Source organism: Lutjanus erythropterus, chromosome 12, assembly GCF_056507025.1.
Source record: "Lutjanus erythropterus isolate fLutEry1 chromosome 12, fLutEry1.hap2, whole genome shotgun sequence".
Lineage (NCBI taxonomy): Eukaryota > Metazoa > Chordata > Actinopteri > Lutjaniformes > Lutjanidae > Lutjanus > Lutjanus erythropterus.
Genome location: NC_139328.1, coordinates 34,740,657 through 34,763,105, shown reverse-complemented (window position 1 = coordinate 34,763,105; position 22,449 = coordinate 34,740,657). Strand labels below are relative to the sequence as shown.

Sequence of the window (22,449 nt, the reverse complement as noted above, 5' to 3'; positions counted from 1 at the left end):
AAAAGAACTTGCACATTTTTCTCTAAAAGCTCTCCAGGTTACTGCCTGGCCTTCTTCTATTTCCCCCTTTCTTTCCCTCACTCGATCTTTTTTTCCAATTTTTCCCATTTTTCTTCTCTCCTCCTGTCTTCTCTCACATTTTCTTAGTCTCTCCACTCATGTCCTCTCCTCCATTTCTCCCTCTCTTCTATCCCTAACTCTTCTCTGTATCCTGATTTTGGAGGCTATCACTCCTCTTAACACCGATGACATGTCTGCATGTGTGACTGTGCTGTGTGTGTAAATCTGACACAGAACAGAACATGGATATATCTGACACTGATTGGCCAGCCATGGACGATCAATAGGTGCATCTTTAGTTTTTGTATTCGTAACTGCTCCCTTCTATTTACACAAGCTGCAAAGTTTTGACTTCATCTGTATCATTATTAATTTCATTTGGAAACAAGGAATTTTCAAAACTTTGGGAAACATTTATTTTCTTGCTGAGGGTTGGCTGAGATGATTGGTACCACTCTGTCTGTTGTGACAGTTATAAATATGAAACCAACAGCAGCCAGTTGACAGCAGAGGCTGGCAACGCACACAGCTAAGAAATAATCTGACACACACTAAACCTTTAAAAAACTCTTTTTTCACTTTGTTAAACATGGGGATTATAATGTGTTAATTAGTGAGCTCTGAGGTGCTGATAGATAGGATTTGTTACCTTCAGACAGAGCCAGACTAACAGTCTCCAGTCTTTATGCTAAGCTTCTTCTGGCTGTTGCTTCATATTTAAGATAAAGACATGAGCGGTTTTGATTTTCTCATCTTAGTAATAGCAAGAAAAGAAAATGCAAGTATGTGCACTTCTCAAACTGTGAACTATTCCTTTAAAAACAAATGGAAACAGAGCACTCTCATTTCATAAAAAGTATGTAGTTATAACCCCTAATTATTGTCATTTTTGAGTCAAGAACATGAACATGTGACTGACCCGTAGACCAGTAGGTTCTTCTCCACTCTGAAGCACTCAGATCGGGGGTAGCCCTGTGTCTTGTCCTGAGGTCGTCGCGGTTTGGATGAGGGTTTGCTCGGCTCATCCTCGTCGCTCTCCAGCTCGGAGAACTCCAGCATCTCGTCCTCTTTGACGCTGCTGTAGTGGCGCGTTTGCTTCCTCACCCTCGGTGTGTCAATCACCAGCGTGTTCTGCAGACAAATTCAGTGGAAAGGTTGGGCTTTGTTCAGACGGCACGGAAATCAGATTTGTTTCTCAAATCAGATCTTTATGACAGACTGTGCACACCGTTCAACGCAAGTGATCAGATTGGATTTGTGTATCCAGACTTCACCAAAATAACTGAATATGTTGCTGAGGTAACGATGTAGGTGTCAACAACAATGTGATCTGTATCTGGATAAGTTCATAAAGATAATTGCATTTACACCTACCTAATATCCTAACACAACGCAAGCCAAACTACCTCCAGATGTGGTCTGAAAGAGGCGAACACATAGCATTTACACCTTGCATTAACATGCATTTTTCCTTATTTGGATAGTGTATCTGGATACAGATCACATTTTAATACCAGGTGTTGATGGGGCGTTTCATTTCTACAGATGTGTCTCAGTCTGGATGCTCAAATCAGACTGGAAACAAATTTCAGATCAAGTCCAAATGTGGCTTGGTTTAGATTTGCAAAAAAACAAAAATCACATCGAGACCTTTTAAAATCAAGTTTGATATGACAAAAAAATTGATTTGGGCTTGCAGTTTTTACTAAGCCTTGGTTGGTGTACTTTTATGGTGGAGATGTTCTTTCATTCCAGATTTTTTTTTTTTTTTTAAACTAAGAACCTGGTTTCAGTTACAGATGGCCTGAAATCCACCAACAACAATATGCAAAGCACCTTCTGGTGAAGTGGCCTATTTGTGCATTTCTTGTATATTCTGACTTTTATGACTAGTGTGAACCCTGTGAATACACAGCATCTTCTGATTAATTGGATATTTGGCCCCGTGTTTCACTCCTGATGCTGAGAAAATTGGTGCGTGGCTCAAACGTAAACTGGCATTAATTATGTTGTCTAATGAATTACATTTTTGTTCAATTAATTTGATTTTTTCCCCCCTCGCAATCCCATTAATATGTGCAAACAGGGCAGTAGTTAGTTCCACAATTATCACAGAGCGCTGCAGTCATTTCCATTTTAACATCACACAATAAGAAATCCCAGGGGAGCGGGCCGCATTCACGCTCGTAGAGCTGGATTAAGTGTTCCAGTGGAGGGCCCTCCACAAGAGAGGCAGCGAGAAGAGGAGAGATGAAGAAATCAGGAGGGACCAATACACAAATTTTAAAAAAGTGAACAAATATGAAGAGCGAAGGAGAGCAGGAATATAAAGATGGCTGTTAGCAGAGCGCTCAGTGTGTGTGTGTAAGAATGTGCCTGAGCTTGGGTTTGTGTGTGTGTGTGTCTGTGTGTGTGCTTGTGTGTGCTAGCCTAAGTGATATCTCTGTACCCTCCAGGCATCTGCGCTCTGTTAAGTGGAGCTAAGCAGCTTACTCTCTCTCGCTCAAACACACACACGAGAGCAGGGAAACATGGGTAATTAAGGAAGAGAGGAGATTCCCAACTGTCAATATTAATCTCTCTCTCTCTCTCTCTGCTTCCCTCCTGATCTTTCCGTCTCTCTCTCTCTCAGTCTGTCTCACTGTCCTCCTCCTAGCTTTTAGTGATAGCACTGACTAATTACCACTGCTGGTCCCCTTTCCATATGGGGACTCCACCACGTGTGTGTGTGTGTCTGAGACTTTGTGTGCTCCAAACTACTTTGAAGCAAAGTGTGATTGTTCCCTCTCGGTGGCTTCATCTTTTGTGTTTGTTCTTGGGTGGCTTTTACATTGCATGTACTCATGTTTACAGTATGTATGTGCGGGTGTAGTGGTGCGTGTTTGTGTGTGTCGTACCCGTCCATTGATGGCGTCCAGGTCAAGCTCAGCCTTCTTGGCCCATTTCTGCCAGAAGTCTGGATCCTCCAGAGAAATGTCTGTCCGGTTACCCGTTGCAACAAAACTGGCCTGCAGACAAAGGTGGAAATGTTAGTCAATGCCAGGTAATCATACTTGTTCAAAGATCATTTTGATGCACATTTCCAAATTTCACATTCACTGTGATTTGACCGAGTAAGTAAAGGAAAAAAATGTTTTGCCATAGTTCTTACAGGGTGTGTACAACTTTTTAAAAGTAAAATTAAAGCACTTTTCAAACACTTTCAAGGTATTGAAATCTGGCTCTGAAAGCCCTGATCATCACATCTAATGTGTTACTAGAAATGCAACTGAAAGTTCCTTTATACCCACAGCATTTGTTGTCACTTTGTTCAGGTCTCAGCAAGATATATTTAAGACCATTACGAATGCTTTAGTGATCATTGGGCCAATGTTGGCTTTGTTTTGTAGTTGTTACAGTTCATGCAAGTTCTTAAAGTAATGCATTTTTAAGACCTATCAAATCTTATTTAAGACATTTTAAGGCCTAAAATTGTCCAAACTTTTTCCAAACTTTGTATGGACCCTGTTCTTAGGCTGAGTAACTGCGTACCTTAGCAAAGGTGGAGCCTTTGCCCTCAGACTCGATGGTGATGGTGTGTGTTCGTCTCTGGAGGATCTGGTCGATGTCTTCCTCACAGAATTTGGAGCCTTCGTCTTCCTCGTCCATTAGAGCTCCGTATGCTCCCTTTCTAAGGAGGTCCTCAATCTCCTTCTTGGACAACTGCTGGACCTGGACAAGAGACAGAAAAAAAATTATTCCACTGACAAATATTTAGTGTTGTTAGTGAGCGTACAATCACTAGGGTTGAAAGTAAAGATTCTTTTCATTGTCAGTGAATCTGCTGCTTATTTTCTTAATTAATTGATTAGTTGTTTGATCACGAAAAGTCGTGTCTTACCCCACTGTTGGCGTTCTCTCGGCCGCTCATGCTCTGGAGGACGGCCTTGTCAAGCCCCAGCTTGAGACTGGCCTTGTCGAACATCTCCCTCTCGTAGCTGTTCCTGGTGATCAGACGGTAGATCTTGACCGCCTTAGACTGGCCGATACGGTGACATCTGGCCTGGGCCTGGAGGAGGATGCATTCACACACTCAGAAAAGTTCTAGAGCAAATGTGATCTATGTTTCTGTTCTGCTCAGTCTATAGGAGTGTATTCAGCTGGAGATGTGAGGTCAAAGCAGAGGACTAATGATACGGTCCAGTGAACCACAGCTAAATGTGGCTGGCAGAGTTCATTACATCCAGCAGACAGTCTCAACTCCAAACTTGCCACCCTGAAGCAGGAACGCTACAGGACTCAACAGGAGCCTCAACAGTTCCATGCTGTAGCTCATCAAATGTAACATAAGTAAAAAGTACTATTAGAATCATAATACAACAAACAAACTGCTGGCATACAATCATGTAATCTGTACCTGCAGGTCGTTCTGAGGGTTCCAGTCCGAGTCGAAGATGATGCAGGTGTCTGCTGCAGTCAGGTTGATGCCGAGTCCTCCAGCTCTTGTGCACAGCAGGAAGACGAAGCGGTCAGAGTCCGGTCTGGAGAAGCGGTCGATGGCTGCCTGTCGCAGATTACCACGGACTCTGCCATCTATACGTTCATAAGGATATCTGCACACAGAGTGGGAGGACAGGTGTGAGATAGTGAGTAACACTGTATTACCACCACAGGAGTCACTGTTGAAGAGATGACACAACTTCAACAGTGATAGAGCTTCTCAGAAGTTGCATTCTCCCAGTTGAACTTTCATTTATACTATATCAATAATGAAAGATGATGAACTTTTATGGAGTATTTGTATAAAGTAGCTGTAAAAAATATGATGTATCTACAGCTGTTATTTCAATGTGTCAGATACATATTCATTCAGGTCATTATGCTCTGATCTGAGGATTTTGGGGGTTGATCACCTGTTGTAGAAGAATACAGTTGAATTAGCTGATAACTTGATTTCTTAAATAGAATTTTTAAAATCTGCCTATGTAGAAATTAATGGGATTAGGTTATTATTTTAGCATCGAATCTATTAAAAATGCTGTTGTGAAAGAACAAGAAAGTAATGACAGATATAGGCCTGTGTATTTCACAAAAACAAGAAAAAATAGAAACCTTTCCGTTTTTAATAAATTGTGGCATTTGAGTATAGATTTTAGAGTAGCACCATAAAGTCCTTTTATAAAATTTACTTGCCAAACACTTGGTAGGAATTCATTTCAGGCCCTGACACTTCTTCATGTGATCATTTTTTTCTGACTGGCTCCTCTGGAGACCACTGATCGAACTATTTTATCAGCTGGAAACAATCTGACGACAAGAGCACCCTTAGTATTCATTCAAAATTGAGTATTTTCTGCAGCTGAGTATATATTTGTTTTTACTATGTACACTAAGTGTATTTGGCACAAACATTTCTTTTGAGACAAATTAAGTTTGATCTTATCTCGTTTTCAGGTTGTAGCTCAAGTGTGAACTGGGCAGCCGTAACATTTAGGTAAATATAAAAATCTTATCAGACTCTGTATCAACAGAGGACTGGGACTGGGGTCAAAAAGCCTGATCAGTACATCTCTACGCTTTGTACTTGCACACAAAATGTGTGTGTTCTCTCTCTCCTCACCGTTTCTGGATGAGGTAGTCCTCCAGGATGTCCAGACAGCGGACCATCTGACTGAACACCAGGACTCTGTGTCCGCCCGCCTTCAGTTTGGGCAGCAGCTTGTCAATGAGCACCAGCTTGCCAGCGGCCTGGATCATGGCTTGAAGTGCCATATCCGGTATGTCTGCGCCACCGTGGGAGTCCCTGAACTCCTCGGCAATCTTCTCTTCCGCTCCTGAGTGAGAGAACAATTTAAATTCATCAGGAAACAAATCAGATGATTTTGAAACATTAAGGATTTGCAGAGTCTTGGTACTTAATTTTTTGTGTGTACCATTAATGAGGTAGGGGTGGTTGCAGCATTTCCTAAGCTCCATCATGGTGTTGAGCAGGTTGGGGACACTGGATCCTCCTCCGCTTCCTCCTCCTGCACCTCCTTTGGACAGGAAGGAAAAGTTCTTCTCCAGAATGGCCCGGTAGTATTTCTTCTGGATGTTTGTCAGCTCCACCTGATGACAGCAACAGTCAATCCCATTAATTTTTCCAGAAACATGACCATTTCCAAAACTCGACTCCTGAGACATCTATGATGAGACGTCCTACCTCAATGATGGTCTCCTCCTTAGGGGCCAGGTTCTTCTCCACGTCCTCCTTCAGTCTTCTCAACATCATGGGCTTCAGAATGCCCTGCAGTTTCTGAACCTGAGAGACACACACGCAGTGTTAACACTTCATCCAATGGGGGGAAATGATGACAAGTTGTCTCCTATTTTTATAGTACTGACAGAACAGTCCATTTACCTGTTCTTCAGTCTTAAGGTCTCCAAATTCAGTCATGAATGTCTGTTCAGACGGGAATCGCTCCGGCTCCAGGAAGTTGAGTAAGCTGAAGAGCTCCTCCACAGTGTTCTGGAGAGGAGTTCCTGTCAACAGAACCTTGTGCTCCTGCAGGAGGACGGGGGAGAGACAGGAAGGAGAAATTTAGAGTTTCTAAAATGGAAAGCAGGATGTCTTCAGGAAAGAGGAGGACAGAAGGACTGTAAGACATGACACAGGTACTGGCGTAATTTAACTGATACAAAATGCTTTAAAGTCCCTGTAAGAGACACATAAAACAATAAAAAATGTAAGAAAAAAAGAATGACAAATGAACTTAACAGACAAAGTTCAGCAAAAAACAAAGAACTAACAAAGAGGTGAACACTTAAAAAGTTATACCCTTCTTTTATAATTAATCAATATTAATTATTGCACTAAATCATACAAAAGTAAAAGAACAAATGAGAAAAAATCTAAATCAACTTCACACACCTTTCCCCTATCTATCATTATCATTTAAACACTCCTTTACACTTATTTAATGTTTCACGTTTCATTTCATCACTATAGATCTATAATGTAACTTCTCCTCTGATTGTAACACACTGACTTTTCCTTACTAATTGCTTGTTGAACATAAATTCCTCTAAAATCGTGTTGACTATATCTTATTTCCTCAAGCAAGATTCTTCATCCAAGTCTTCAAACTTTAGTGATGTTGTTTTGATTAAGAGTGGGTTGGTTGGTTCTTTATAAGTGGTTTTGTAAACCATTATTACGGCTCCTTCTTGACACACAGTAGGTTACATATTAAGTTATTATTTACATACACCTTCCTCCTGCCATGCCCACCACTCACCATGTCCATCATTTTGAGTCCTTCCAGTAGTTTGCAGTTTCGGTTTTTGAGGCGGTGGGCCTCGTCGATCACCACGCAGCGCCACGGCACGCTTCGGAGCTCCGGACAGTCGGCCAGAATCATCTCAAAGGTCGTTATCACCGCGTGGAACCGATACCCTCCCTTTATTACCTTACCCTGGAGGGAAGATGAAAGAAAGACAGAAAAATATGAAGGTCAAGAAGATCTAAAATGCCTTTGTCTCAAACTTCTTTATTGTCTTCCCCTGTGGATCTGGGAAGGAAACTGTTCTCACTTCACCAAAGGTTAGAGGGCCGTGAATGTGGGGCACAATAGCTCCATAATTTTATGAGGAAAAGCCAAGATACGCTCTGAAATAGAGGCTTAAGATAAAGCTGGACTTATGGTAGTCCCACCATCTATAAGGCTATTATATGCTCACCTTAGTAGAGGCTGGTTTCAATGTATTTTCTATAAATTCAAGAAATCCTTTTCCTTTTTGTGCCTTATTTATATATTTACACCACGTCAAATACACAACAAAACCACCTCATCAGCATCTGTAATTCAACTATGGCAAGGCAAAAATGAATAACGTAGACCCCATGTTGTATGTCTGTCTGTAGTAAAGGAGACAGTGCAGGAGAAAAGGACACACCGTCCATTGCGACCTTGAGGATTACCTCAGCCTGGATTAGGAACAAACAGCTAGCAAGGACACAGCTACTACAGCTTATTTTCTTCACAGGCTCACTGAGGCGAGGGTTACACTCAGATGTTAGTGGTGCTGTACAATAGGAGCTTACAGTGTGTGGCTTACAGCTAGAGGACTGTAAAGAGCTTATACAGCAGAGGAGCACTGTCCATCCCCAGCTGGCTGAGGAGCTGTTCAGATCTGCTGACTGGATCACACAACAGCATCTCTTCCTCCATCTGCTGTACAGCTACATCAGCCTCATCACGGTTACTTCTGCTGCAACTTTAACCAGCCCTTCTTTAACAGAAATCATGTCCAAATACACTATTTTTGTGATCTGCAGTGTGATTATTATTGTTTTCTAAACCAACAGCAGATCATATCATCCTGTGTAAAGTCAAATTAAGAGCCTGTGTACCTGTGCGTCTCTGTAGTACATCTCGTAGGCCTGGATGGTCTTGCGGCTGGCCTGGCTGCCGTGGTAGACCACCGCGTTGAGCTCGGTCCAGGTCCTGAACTCCCTCTCCCAGTTGGGGATGGTGGAGAGCGGGGCGATGACCAGGAATGGCCCCTCGATGCCCTTCATGTAAATCTCATAGAGGAATGTAATGGACTGGATGGTCTTTCCTAGACCCATCTCATCAGCCAAGATACAGTTACGTCTGTGGAGGACAAGCGATGTGGAGAATGAATGGGAAGGTGAAAACTGATGAGCTGCATATATGATCTGCATATTACATTATTTATATTTCAGTGTCACTAAACTGGCAGAGTATGACTTTTCCATGACCACAGTCCATATATGTCCATGATCTAAAAGACTTTTCCCTTTTGGTTTATTAATGCTGCTTTTCCAAAGGGTGAGGCCGTCTGTTTTCCACTCCAGTGATCTGATACAAAAAACGTGTGAGACAAGCTGGAAAATACTTGCAGCTATATGGTGCTATATACTCAGATTTGACTGTTTTTTTCCAGGCCTGGAACACACCTCTGATACTTCTGGGATGATATCCATGATAAAGAATAAAGGGACGTCCACACCAAGAATGATCTAACTAGAACAATGTGAGCATCCACACTGATGATTGATAACATTCTGTAAACGGTGGCACAAAGCACAAGGTACATGTTCTAGCTGTGTCAGCAGCTTAGGAAAATGGATACTGACGAGCTGAAAGTGCTGCATGTTGTGAAGAGAAACAAAAAGGAAAATGGAAGGATATGGGTTCACAAAGTTCTTCAAAGACAAGAGGAGTTAGGAGAATCAAACACTCCTTTAAGGGTTGTCTTTTGAAGACGAATTTTAGAGCTGCGACGATTAATTGATCAGTTGTCAATAGTGGTGTAATGATACATCAATCTGGATCAATCTATCGATTCAATGTTAAGTGATCCAACATAACTCATCATTTTTAAGATATTGATCACAGGCCCCTCAATTAAAACAAATCAAAAATCATGACAGATTCTGTGAAATAGCAAATATTGTATTGTTGGCCAAAGAATTAATAGAATATCACGAAAATTGTGAATTACACTCGTAGCTCTCAAATTTCAAATTAATCACCAACTATTCTGATAATCAATTCATTGGTTTGAAAATTCTTCTAGGAAAAAGATATAAAAATTCTCTAATTTCAGCTTTTCAAATGTGAATATTTTCTGGTTTCTTTCCTTTTCTATGACAGTAATCTGAATATCTTTGAGTTGTGGACAAAACAAGATATCTGAGGACGTCATCTTGGGGTATGGGGAATACTGATCAACATTTTTCACCATTTTAGGACATTTTATTGACCAAACAACTAATCAATAAATTTATAAAAACAAACTCCAGGTTAATGACATTAACTAATAGTTGTGGCACTAAAATTTTATTCATTCTTCTGTCAATATCAAGGATCTGCAGAGACCCTATCAGTGCCAAAGACTGTTTAGCAGTATGTCTCATTGGGTAAATTTATGGGGGGGGGGGGGGGGGTTATGTGTAATTTGCAGCCTAATATTATGCTAAATAAGCATTTAATAAATAAGTTGTATACCACAATATTTTAGTGATATTGATTGACTCTAAAAGTTTCTATCTTTCATCAAATCGCTCGGAAAATGATTCCAACATTATTTGCCAGTTGTGGTGCAGACTCCACCATTCACTCAAGTTAACGTTTTTTTAAAAGATATATTTATAATTGGTGTGGATGGTCCTTAAAACTTGGGGCACACGAAAGCACAACAGACAAAACATTTATATGTACTCAAGAGTGAATTTAACCACAATCTTCTGTTTGTGCTACTGAAAGAAGATGTTGGTCTAAAGACTCTTGTGGTACTATTAGAGCATACATTTAATGCAGGGATGGCACCAGTGGGAATGCCACAGGGCCACTTAATATCCTCTTTAATGTCCACTTAAGATTATTAAATGAAGTGCTATCACATGTACAGCCAGCCAATATCAGTTGGGGACTAATTCTACGAGAATAAAGTTAACGGTGACTTACGAGTTGTACCAGTTGAAGGTCAGCCAGTTGAGGCCCTCCAGCTGGTATTCCCTGAGTGCGTTGCCGTTCCTGTATTCCCTGGAGCCCTCCAGCTTTTTCCAGTCAGCTGCAGGAGGCCGATCCTAGACGCAGATAATATCATTATTAGAGGTTATTAAACAACACTGAGGCTTATCAGTCCTGAAGATCAAATCATCAGGGGAAGGATGTGGATGTTTGAAAGCTTGTAGGTGGGTTTAAAGGAATAGTTTGGATTTTTTGAAGTGGGGTTGTATGAGGTACTTGCCCATAGTCAAGTGTATTACCTACATTAGATGGTGGTTGGCATGCCCCGAGAAGAGAAGCAGCAGGAGTACCGGTGTAGGAAGCTAAACAACGTACTTCAATATCAGTGTAATATAAGTGTACACTACATTTAGAACATTTTCATCTCTTTACTTTGCTGTCAGACAGCCTTTTCTGATGTAAAAGTGAAGCTTTATCACTTGCTAATTGCTCTCTTCTCACCACCAAACCTGTTTCACAATAACAGTAATTTTACCTCACAGAACACAAGAGATACTTGTCTACTTCTGCCTCGAGTGGTTAGTTTGTGTTATTGTGTGACCTTATGTTTTAACTAACCACTGAGGCAGCGGTACACCAGCAACACACGCGTTCTTTGAGTAGTTTGGTTGAGTGTGTGAGAGAGCAATATTTGACTTATAAAACAAAATTTTCCCACCAGAAAAGTCTAATGGCAAGGTGAAGTGATGAAAATATTGTAAATACAGCGTACACTTGATGATTTTTCATTTAGGCATCTAAAATATATTTTACTTAGCAATACACAGCTAAGCTTCCTATACCAGTCCAAACAGGGAGTGTGCTGGCTGCCAACTACTCCAATACAGTACCTCATACAACCCCACTTCAAAGAAACACTCAAAAGTCTACAAAGAACTGTTGACAAGCTGAATATTTGGGGAAGATGAATGTCTGCCACAAATGGTTCTGTGTTAGTCCATCTGTCAAGTCACATAGCTAACGTGGCAAAAATTATAAATTTATAAATAGAAAATAGAAAAATCTAAATCCTGCCTCAGTATGATGGAGCATTTCTAACATGGTCCTTAAGGAGAAACAGTAGGCAGTAGTTAAATAGACGGACTGAGGGAGAAAAAGGAGTGATGGATAGAAAGACCACAGCCAGTCAGCTGCTTCTGTTCAGCATTAAACACACTGTTAGTGGTTTGGCCTGGCCACAAGAGCAGGGCGTGTGTGTGTGTATGTGTGTGAGTGTGTAAGACCACAAGAACGTGGCCCTGTGGAGAGCAGTTAAGGGAGCTGTAAATCTGAAGGAGGAAGGAGCAGGCAGCAGGCCAACACACACAAACACACACATGCACACGCCTACTGGGAGGAGGCCTGGAGACAGATAGCAACCGACGGGCACTCCTGGAAACACACGTACACACGCACGCGCAGGGATACTTGCCACTCTCGTAGTGTTGGGTGTGCGTGCTGCGATGCGTTCGTATTCCTCTATTTTAGATTGGTCGATGTCGGCCTTCAGCTCCCAGGTGGAGTCTTCGTAAGGCAGGCTGCACCATTTCACCAAATATAAGGTCACCGTCTGCACGGGAACAGAAACAAGCAGGAGGGTTTGGTGAATGTGTGTGTGAAGAGGCTCAAACCCGTGAAAGATGACAGGAAGAGATCAAAGCACCTCTCCGTTTTCATCTGTGCTCTCTGAAACGTCCAGGACACGGTCCACCTCCACATAGTCCGGGTTAAAAGGCTCATCATCCATCTGGAGAGAAAGCAGGCAGAGCTTTACGGTTAGGAGCAGGGGGATGGGTTTACGACAGGTTGGCTTACTGTGTGTACGAGGGTGAAGCCAGATAGTTTCATGTTCACAGCGTTTGTGACCGAGAAAGAAATTTTATGCGTTTGGAGCAATTTCCATGACAATGTTTTTAATTTGTCTACTTTTTCTTTTCTCCATCCAAAGGTTGAAGCTGAATTCTGGGGGTTTGATACATTACAACTCGACTGATATCAGTCTGCCAATATTAGCTTATCACATTATCAGTCTGATCTGTATCAACATATGTGCCAATATGAAAACTTTTCTTTTAAACAGAACATTATGTAGTTTGTTTTTACTTTTTTAATAGGCAGCATTTTATGTATATTCAGGGTCCCTACACCTTTTCCAAAGTCAAATTCAAGCTCTTTCTAAGCATTTTCAATGTGCATTTTCAAACTATGAATGTTTTCAATAACATTTAAGTAAATAATGATTGGGCTCTATTATTTCTTGATCACATTAAAGCAGATGTTAGTGTGGTAACCAACCAAAAACTGTGAACAAACTATTCAGTCTAAGAGCGATTTATAATGAAAGCAATTTAATAACAATTTCAAGCAGTTTCAAGCACTTTATCCAAAATATATGGGTATTTACAGATGCAACAATTAATTAATTATTAAATTAATTGCTAACTATTTTGATAATTGATTTGATATTAATTAACTGATTGATTTCAGCTTCTCCAATGTGAATATTTTCTGGTTTCTTTTCTCCTCTGTGACAGCAAACTCATATGGGCTTTGGACAACAGCGATCAACATTTCTTGTAATTTTAACCGACATTTTACAGACCAAACCACAAATTGTTTAATGGAGGAAATAATTGTCAGATTAATTGATAATGAAAATAAGTTAGTTGCAGCTCTAGTATTGATATTATAAAATACCATTTAAATTTGACCCTTTCAGTGGCATATTGTCAGTTTGGACGATAAAGTTAATTGTTAAACTGTAAAATATCCTGCCTTTATTACCTATCTTTGTCATAACCTTGTCTGTAGTTACCTCAGGCGTGTGTGTGGGGTGAGGACTCAGATAATGGCCTAATTGTAGTGTGGAGTGCAGGGCTTACCTCAGTTATGAAGCTATTGAGCTGTTGCTTGGCCTTAAACCTCTTGACCTTCTGATGTATTCTCTTGTCCTTCTCCAGCTCCTCCAGATCTGCCCAGCGACAGTGGAGGTACGAACTGAGACACAAGAGACACAAAGACACTCAGTGAATCATATCACACATTATCAAAGCCAGAGAGTAGAACAACACTCAGCACTGGTCATCACTCTTTACTGGGGGTGAATGTTTTTCAGAAACTTAAAATGCTGGTCATGGTGTTATGTGCGCTATCAGGCTGCAAAATTAAATTTGAAATATTTTCAAAAGGAAGGTGCTGTTGTAGGGAGATGTAGAAGGCTTCCTTGCGATACCAATCAAACAAGCAGTCTGCAGTGAAAGTGTGAACAGCAGCCCAGACCTGAAACAACTAGACAGTGTATCAAGTTCTCAAGACTGAGTCAAAAGCCAAATTAAGACTGGAGGCCTTTTTTATTTAAAGTTCAGCACAAAAATGGCATGAAAATGGGTAAAAATCCCCTGGCAAAATGGTAGCATCTAAGTATTTAGACACAGTATCTACAGCGATGCAAATTAAAGACGGTTGGGGCTTTGTTGCAAGAGTTTTTAATGTATGTAAATAGTTGAACTACCTGCTGTCACAGGCAATAGGCTGCACTTTCACTGGTCCAGCACCTGTGCACTTCACTGCTAACTGAGGACGATATATCTTGTGTGACAATAAAAACAAATTTTGCTCTGACTTGACGACAAATTTCAGGCAGGAAATTTGCATGAAAGCAACGCAAGCAGACACAGAGAGAGAACAGGACACAGAACATGCTAATACCAACAACAGGACAAAAAAAAAAGAGCTCTTCCTAAAGGAGGGGCTATTTCAGTCACATGGATCTAGTTTGGGTATGAAAAGCCTTAACATGGAGCACAAACCTGTGCTTTGCAAACATCACAGACCTGTCCCCACAAAATATGTATTATATGAGTAATCACCATTTATTTGTTGAGTAAATTAATGATACTGCTTTCATAAATACTCAGTTCTGATTGGTGTATTAGCCTACGACATTCTAAGGTCTGTTACAATGTTACCAGACCATTACAATGGATTGCAGACTAATTTTTCAATTAACAAAATAATTTGTCAATATTTTGTATTAAACAGAAAATTAATTGCCAACTAACTTGACATTCACTTAAAAGTTTAAGTATTTTTTTAAAGGAAAGTCAACCTTATTTACATGATAAAAACTGGATCTCTTTTGGTTTGGGACTGTTGATTGGACAAACTAAGACACTTGAGGACTCTGACAAACTGATTGCAATTTCCTGACTATTTTTGGTCTTTTAGACAAAATAATAAATTAACCAAGAAAATCTTTAGTTGTAGCCCTCATCTAAAGCGCCAATATCAGAGGGTGGGTTTATGGACTAACAGATCAAAGAGCGGCGGCTGACTGCCAGATGTAAACAATAAGGTGATCATGCAGCTGTTGCCATATGTGATCAGCTGCTCACATCTTAACCTGTCACACCAAAGGAGGTGAAAAATCAACCCCAAAGTAAATAAAATCACTTAGCTTGCATGTTTACTGATACGTTCAGTAATCATCCTAAAATAATGTTCTCTATAAAGTATGTCTGTAGACTTTGTTGAACCTTCAGGCTGACTACATCATTTCTCAAAGCTGTTAAGATTGTAAACCCACATTTATTTGCAAGTCATGTGGTCAAATTTGTGTATTCAACATGCAGCTTAAATCTCATTTGCAAAAGCTGCTGTCCAAACTGCAATCTGATTGGAGTCTAGATGGACACAAATTAAATGTGTGCTGTCTGTATGAGTACACCACATACCACAGTGTTTAGCAATATGACAGGATGTCAATGTGCTACTACCACTTTAGTGTTAGTGATGTAAGAGTGGATAAATGAATCACCACATGTTCAAAGACAGGTTCAATGTACTGAGCTTTTCATACGTAGGGACCCACTGACACCATGGTGTGTGTTTGTTGAAAGTAAGTCTAAAAAAAGAGGAAGCCCTGCTGTGAAAGACAAAAAAAGCGGAGAGGGGGAAAAAAAAAAACTCGCATGTTACTCACAAGCCCTTGAACTTGACGTAAAACTCCTCCACCTCCACTTCATCCCCCGACTCCAGCTGAAAAGAAAAAAAAAAAAAAAAGGTTAATAATCGCGGCAAATATAGCAACTGCATGGTGAAAGAGCAGAAGTGGCTCATCATTGTTATACAACATGTGGTTGAATTAGTGAAGTGGCGCAGAAGGAGCCTGCATACCAGTTTCACACTGGCATGTCAGTCAACACTGAATCTCACTCTGCTTGACATCGTCACACTGAGGGAAATGATTGTTTCATTCACATCTCGTCAGCCTGACACATATTTGCTGCTTCGGGTGCAAAATAAAGGGCACATGTGAGTGAAGGCTAAGGAGAAGTAGTTAAGCATTTTTTAAATATTTTAATTAATGCATTTTTATGAACTGATTTAAATTCAAATCTGGAAATGATTCATAGTCATGGTGTGTGAAAGGGGAAATACCGAAACAGTGGCTCTTTCAAGTGCAGCCGTCCACTTCCATTCACCATTACTACTGTAACACACACACACACACTCTCCACCATGCTACTACTACTGTAATGCCATGAATCATCAATCACACACACACAGCCTGAGGAAACGCTAGCTTGGCGTCTGGCGTAGCTAGCATTGTGGTTTTGGCTGTGTGCCAAGCCCGGGGTCAACTCTGAATGGAGCTGTGAGGGTGTGTGTGTGCACGAGTGTGTGTGTAGGTGGGGGGGGTAACCCGTTGGCAGCTGGCTAGCAAAGGAAAGTTGGCTGGTGACTATATGTGCGTGCATGTGTTGGCTCAGGGATGAGCTTTCTTTAGACGAGCCGTCTAAAACAAAGCTGGGGACAAACACACACACACAGACACACACACACACAGTCAATCAGAAACACACACCCAGAGCTCCAAGCGCACACACATACTGAAATACAAGAACTCTTGTCTCTGCTTACCAAGTGAATACACGCTGTCTGAGCTCTGTGTGTGTGCGCGTGTGTATAATCAGCTTAGGCCAGCTGTGGAGCGGCTAATCAGATGACGTAAGCCATGACTCGAGCCAGTGTATCCATGTGTGCGTGTCTCTGTGTATTGTGTTGCTGTCTGTGTCTCTTACCTGTTTCTTGGTGTTGCGCATGCCCATGATCTTCTCCACGACGGGGCCCTCAGCCTCAGCCACATCCTGAAACACACAGAACAACCAGAGTGTTGGTGCTTCATCCAGACTGTCACATGGTCTGATATCACCAAGCTGATCCAGCTGCTGATGCAGAACCCCAGTAAAACATGTCTGAAACAGTTGCCTTTAAAGTACAGTAACACCTGACACTCATGGTTTCTTCGGGACAAACTGATGATGTAAGTGTAGAAGTGACTTGCTTGTTGATTAATTTTTTCTATATGCAACTACTGTATATATCTTGATCATCATTGGCTCACTGGACAAAGTAAAAGACTAGTAAATAGGACTGTATACATATGAATGTTTTATGTACACCAGACATTTGCTACCAGCCTTCAGTACTAAATAATTGGTGCAACAGACATGTTGGTTGGCACCAAAAAAGTAATGATTTTAATCCGATTTGAAAAAGGTGCAAAACTATAAAGAAAATGTTAGAAATCTTTAAAAGCAGAGGCAACCAAAAGCAAGAACTAATTAAACTTAACAGAGTACACTCTGAAGAGCACCAATCTCTGCCAGGCAACAGATGGTGAAGCATTTACTGCAATGCCACCACAACTGCCAGATGCGACCAGTGGCAAAGCTAAGAAAACAGGGATTTATTCATCTCCTGTCCTGTTTAACTTTAGCAGATCATAACATATCAGGTATGGTATTAATCTACACTCACTGTGTATTAGTGTTGCCACAGTACTGGAATTTGTCATTTCAATACAATACTTTGTACACCTGAAAAATATGAAAGTGTATCCTTGAAAAATATAGATATTCTACACCATTTTCAACTGACTAAACTCAAGTGACTCATTACTGAGGGCATAATATTTTTTGATTTTTACAAAGATAAATATAACATGACGTAACACAACAACAAATACAGAAAATGATAAGAAGACAGCACAGTGAGCAACAGAGAGGAGGCGGACCGTGTGCGCACTGCAGCGGTGTGTGTCAACTTGCTGTCGGAGAGGAGAGAGAGCAAGAAAGTGGAACTGGAGTACTGATCTGCGAAAAATGAGTACTGAAGGCATTTCAAATATCCAGTATTGATATTTATGAATATATTGATGTTTTTGACAATACTACAGTGGATGTCACTTTTTGAGCATGTGTGTTTTCAGCCTAGCAGTTGTTGATGACTTGCAGCCCCTAGTAGTGAGGAGTCAGCAGTTGGTATAGGTTAGATATTGGTTTTCAAAGGTTTTTCAAAGAAAACAGTAAATCACTGCAAACATGAGAGTTCCTTAAGCACACAGTCAAACATTTTTATTACAAAAGATATTTAGTTGATGCAGTGTGTGAGATTAGCTGTGGACATGGACAGTAGCTCCAGCCCCATTGGGCTCTCACACACGATCTATTGGCTTACGTCTGGAGGTGACAATGACACATCACTAAAATTCACTGTACATGTTTTTACTTTCTAAAGACACCACCATCACAGAGTATGGAATTTTATATTGTGACATTGATGTATACTGTGATACAGTCAACTTTGTGTCAAGAAAATATTTACAGATAAATTCACAGTGGGGCTGCATGGTAAAAAAAAAGTCATATTGTGATTATTTGACTGAAATTCCAATTGTGGATAAGATTAGGGTAAAACATCATTTTTGCACTACTATTTTCATTTTGACTGAATAAACTATTAAATTGTGATGATGTGACATTTTTTCTGGCATCTGTACCAAACAAACATGTCTTTTTTCATCTGGAGAACAAGACTTGTATGTACAGCCATACAACACTTCATTAAAATGCTGTTTTCTCACATTTTTTCCTTTTCAAAAAAGGAAACATGTGAGATTTGCCATTAATTTTGCAGCCCTAATTAAGAGGGAATGTCTGTCAAGAGAGATAACTACAAAATCAAGGTTCTTCAGTCCCCAGAGCAGTCCAGCTCACTGAAGTACACTGCTGCCCACAATGGCCTCATATAACCAGAGATATTTTGGAGATGATACCTCAGTCTGACCGGTATGAGAAAATCAGTCTTAAGATCTTTAACGTCAGACTCTGGCCATACACTCTTATTAACGCTAAACCAAAGACAGAAGCCAGAGCTGTACCTGCTGTTGTGATGACGACGATGGGGACTTGGGTGCTGGTGAGTCGTCTCCGCTGTCGTCGTCCTCTGAGATCTTAAACTCCAGATCCTCTGTGTACCTCTTCCTCTTCACCTGACGGCTGGAACGACGCTTCTGTTGGACAGAGAACAGAGACAGAGGTGGCGTTTTGTTCATTGGCTTATAGTTGCGTAATCCTTCAAGAAATTTATAGCTCAGCAACTGAATAACTTGTTACAATGTCCATTCATTCATAAAAAAAAATGGTAAAACAATGAAAATACATCTCCAAAAAGGCTGATTTTATACTATATTAAATGAGAGATGGAGAGAGGAAACTACAGGGCTGTGTGTGCTTATCATTCACCAGGCTGTCCTCTTCCAAGAACCAGACTTCATTTTCATTATTCATTATTCTGTTCCATATGGTCCAGTGTGTTATCCATATTGACTTTGAAGAAAACATCACCCAATTTGTTGGGCTCAAAATGTTGCCAAAGAATGTGTAAAAAACTGCTGAAGCAGGCGGCAGTGAGCAGGCTAAAGAGGACATACTGCTGCTAAGGTGCTTTCCTATTTGAATGAGAGCCATGACTCTTTATGCAGCTAATAGCCAGATGCTACTCTGTTTACATGGCCCACATAATTACATTTGCACATAAAAAATGGATTTGTTTGAGGAGGAATACAATGGAGCACCAAACAGCACCTTCCATACAAAACCAGCACTTAAAAAGTGTAAATTTTCATGCACACACTTCTTGCTTAATTATGTCAGGGTTGTGTGCAGCAAAATGTTTTTTTTTATTCAGGCCTGCATATTTTTAAAATTTTCTAGAATGGGAAAGCCACATATTAACGCTTTGCTACAAACATCACTGCACAGCGCTGAGCCTCTTTTCATTTGATGTCTTTTATGGTTGGTGCCACTTTTTATGCAGCTGTCCTATCACAGTGCAGGAGGTGCAGAACAAATAGGTTACCACAATCTCGCCCACAAAATCTCATGAACCTACATAGAACCGTCCTCTTTCTACAGGCTTCAACCTTTCTTTCATCCAGAGTAGAACCAGAGCAAGTACTCTACCTTTTATCAGAGAGCCTTTCCTGATATTACCTGAATTTTAACTAATTAGAACCATTTTTAATTCTTAAAATGTTTTGATTTTTCTATTCTTGCCATTTTACACTGAATTGTTATATCTGTTTTCATTTTAAAACCTGATGATTTTAAAATCTGTTTTATTTTGCTGCCTTTGTGAAGCACTTTGTAATGTGGATTTTGAAAAGTGCTTTATAATCAAAGATTATATTATGCTTTTTTTTGCATATTGCATTTTCACATTCAGCATCTTTTGATAACACAAACCATCTGTAATATTAGGCACTTAAGGTACATAAATAGGTAGGTACATAAATTAGCTGCTACTTCTAATGATATTCTGTATTATTTTCATGAAATACCAATATGTTTCAATACTGTGACAATATTGTAGGGATGACACTGGTGCTTTGACAAAATATTGACTCCATCACATTTTTGATTAAAAAATCATCAGCAATGGTGAAACAAAGACCAAGTGGGTAAGGACAAAGTCTGGCAAGTACAAAAAATGACATGTAAAAGTTGCATGAATTCTGATGTGACTGTTCATAAAGAAATCAGACATGGATCTGATTTAGGAAATGCAAAACACATCTGACCACAAAAAAGAAAAAAACACAAAACAGTAGCCCAATGTGTCTGTCCTGTCTCTCTCTACAAGTGCACTACCTTGTGCTGACATTTTAACATTCAGAATTTGCTAACACAGACTATCTGCACAATTAGGTCCTTGCAAACACCATTTTTTTCTGTAGATATTTCGTATCATAGTAACCTTAAGCATCACTGGGTGTTTTTAGTAGAGCATGTTCTGGGAAGACTTTGGTAGACACAGGCTAACACTGCTAAAACCAGGAGGGAAAGGGATCTTAAACTGCAACTGAAATACAACAAAATAAGCAGCAGCTGAAAGGTTGCTGCTGGTGCATCATGTGAACTTGTCTGCTTGGTCAGTCAACAGGTTTGGTTTATAACACAAACAGTAGACACCTACAGGCAGCGCTCTATTTATCTACAGGTTTTATAGCCTTCTGTTTTGCTGCTGGGCTTGTTGGAACTACTGCGACACAATTTTAGCCGTGACTCTGAATACTTTGCAGTTTTTTCAGGTGTCTGGAAAGTTGAAACAAGCTTCAAAACTGCAGCTTTACTTGTCTGCATCTCATACCTGGACACCATCATCATCATCATCTTCAGGAGGTGAGGGGGGTGGAGACTTCACCTCCACGTCGTCGCTGACTGATGACTCTCTTTTCCTCTTGGAATCCTTCTTAGCAGCGCTAGCCCCGCCCTCAGACTCAACCTTCTTACTGCTGTAGAAGAGAGAAGAATAAGGGGAAAAAAACTTAACATTCACTTAAAAAAAACAAAAAAAACAAAGACCACTCCACAGTGTTACCTCTTTTACAATCTATAAGGCATTCGTGTGTGTGTGTGTGTGTGTGTGCCTGTCTGTCCCAGGGCGGTCGCCATGTTTGATTTATCCATTTAGAAATCATTAGTGTGCCTCAGGCTCTGGCACACAGGGGGTTAATATGATGAAAGAGCACGAAGAGGCGGAGGGAGCGAGGGGGCAAGATAGAGAGATACAGGCACAGAGAGGAAGAGAGACATGGGGAGGGAGTGAGTGAGAGAGAGACAGGCAGACAGAGAGAGGGACAGAAAGAGAGAGGCCCCAGAGAGAGGAGGGGGAGGGGTTGAAAGGCCCCCAGGCTTCCTCTAATCTCTGGCATGGAAAGAAAGAGGAGCTGGCTCTATCTGTGAGTGTGTGTGCACACACACACCACAGAGGAAGGCAAGAGGACACTCAGCAGCCCTCTTCTGTCTCTCACACCGTCTCTCTCAGTACTCAGTTACTTCACTGCCACGGCCAATCACACTTAACGATGTGAGGGCAGTTAACAGGATACCAACATTCAGTTTGTATACTCATGTTGACACAGTGATTCTACTGCATCCATATCCAGCATGGAATCTGCTTATCGAATATGAATCCTTTCAAATCCACTTATTAGATCTACTTAGGTTTAGCTTTGAACATTTGTAAGTAACTGAACTTGTAGCTGCAAGCTGAAAATGAGGTGAGCAACACAACATATGAAATAAATGGATCCAACAAGGGCAGACTGCTAACTTTTGTCCACCTCATCTTTCACTGCTTCTTGTGCACAGAATGCCTCACTTGACAACTACTAAGCTAGTAAACACAATATTGTTTGAGGTGTATTGAATTTTAAATGGGAGATTCTGACTCTTGAAATGTAGGTGTCAAAACAAGCTGCATTTCCACCACAGGAACTTTTCCCAGGGACCAGGAACCTATGGAGGAACTCTGTGCATTTCCAGTGTAAGGACCAAGGTCGTAAAGGAATTTCTGGATTCTGAATAATATTAATCCAAAAATAGTCTGAGCTCGGGAGGTTGTACTCTTTGGCAGTGGGGCTTGAATGTTTTAATGCTTCAAGCAGCAGATTCTGCACATTGACATGAATTACGTCTCCCTTGTATCCAGAACTTTTAGTCCCAGGGACTACTTTTCAAGGAACTAACAGGGTCCTTCAGCA

The 22,449-nt window shown here is 40.7% G+C and overlaps 1 protein-coding gene across 1 annotated transcript in view; it reads right to left on the bottom strand.

Annotated features, from left to right (window-relative positions):
- The window catches only part of chd7 (chromodomain helicase DNA binding protein 7), a 95,327-nt gene that overhangs the window by 23,772 nt on the left and 49,106 nt on the right, over positions 1–22,449 (bottom strand). Inside the window, exons 5-23 of the mRNA XM_084732261.1 lie at positions 21,054–21,198; positions 18,784–18,915; positions 16,643–16,708; positions 15,541–15,596; positions 13,442–13,556; positions 12,223–12,306; positions 11,992–12,129; positions 10,515–10,636; positions 8,432–8,675; positions 7,317–7,493; positions 6,440–6,583; positions 6,242–6,340; positions 5,973–6,147; positions 5,660–5,873; positions 4,457–4,652; positions 3,941–4,108; positions 3,592–3,771; positions 2,958–3,068; positions 980–1,191 (exon numbers count right to left, since the gene is read on the bottom strand). Of these exons, the coding sequence (XP_084588387.1) occupies positions 980–1,191; positions 2,958–3,068; positions 3,592–3,771; positions 3,941–4,108; positions 4,457–4,652; positions 5,660–5,873; positions 5,973–6,147; positions 6,242–6,340; positions 6,440–6,583; positions 7,317–7,493; positions 8,432–8,675; positions 10,515–10,636; positions 11,992–12,129; positions 12,223–12,306; positions 13,442–13,556; positions 15,541–15,596; positions 16,643–16,708; positions 18,784–18,915; positions 21,054–21,198 (2,778 nt within the window). The remainder of the gene's footprint in view (positions 1–979; positions 1,192–2,957; positions 3,069–3,591; positions 3,772–3,940; positions 4,109–4,456; positions 4,653–5,659; positions 5,874–5,972; positions 6,148–6,241; positions 6,341–6,439; positions 6,584–7,316; positions 7,494–8,431; positions 8,676–10,514; positions 10,637–11,991; positions 12,130–12,222; positions 12,307–13,441; positions 13,557–15,540; positions 15,597–16,642; positions 16,709–18,783; positions 18,916–21,053; positions 21,199–22,449) is intronic.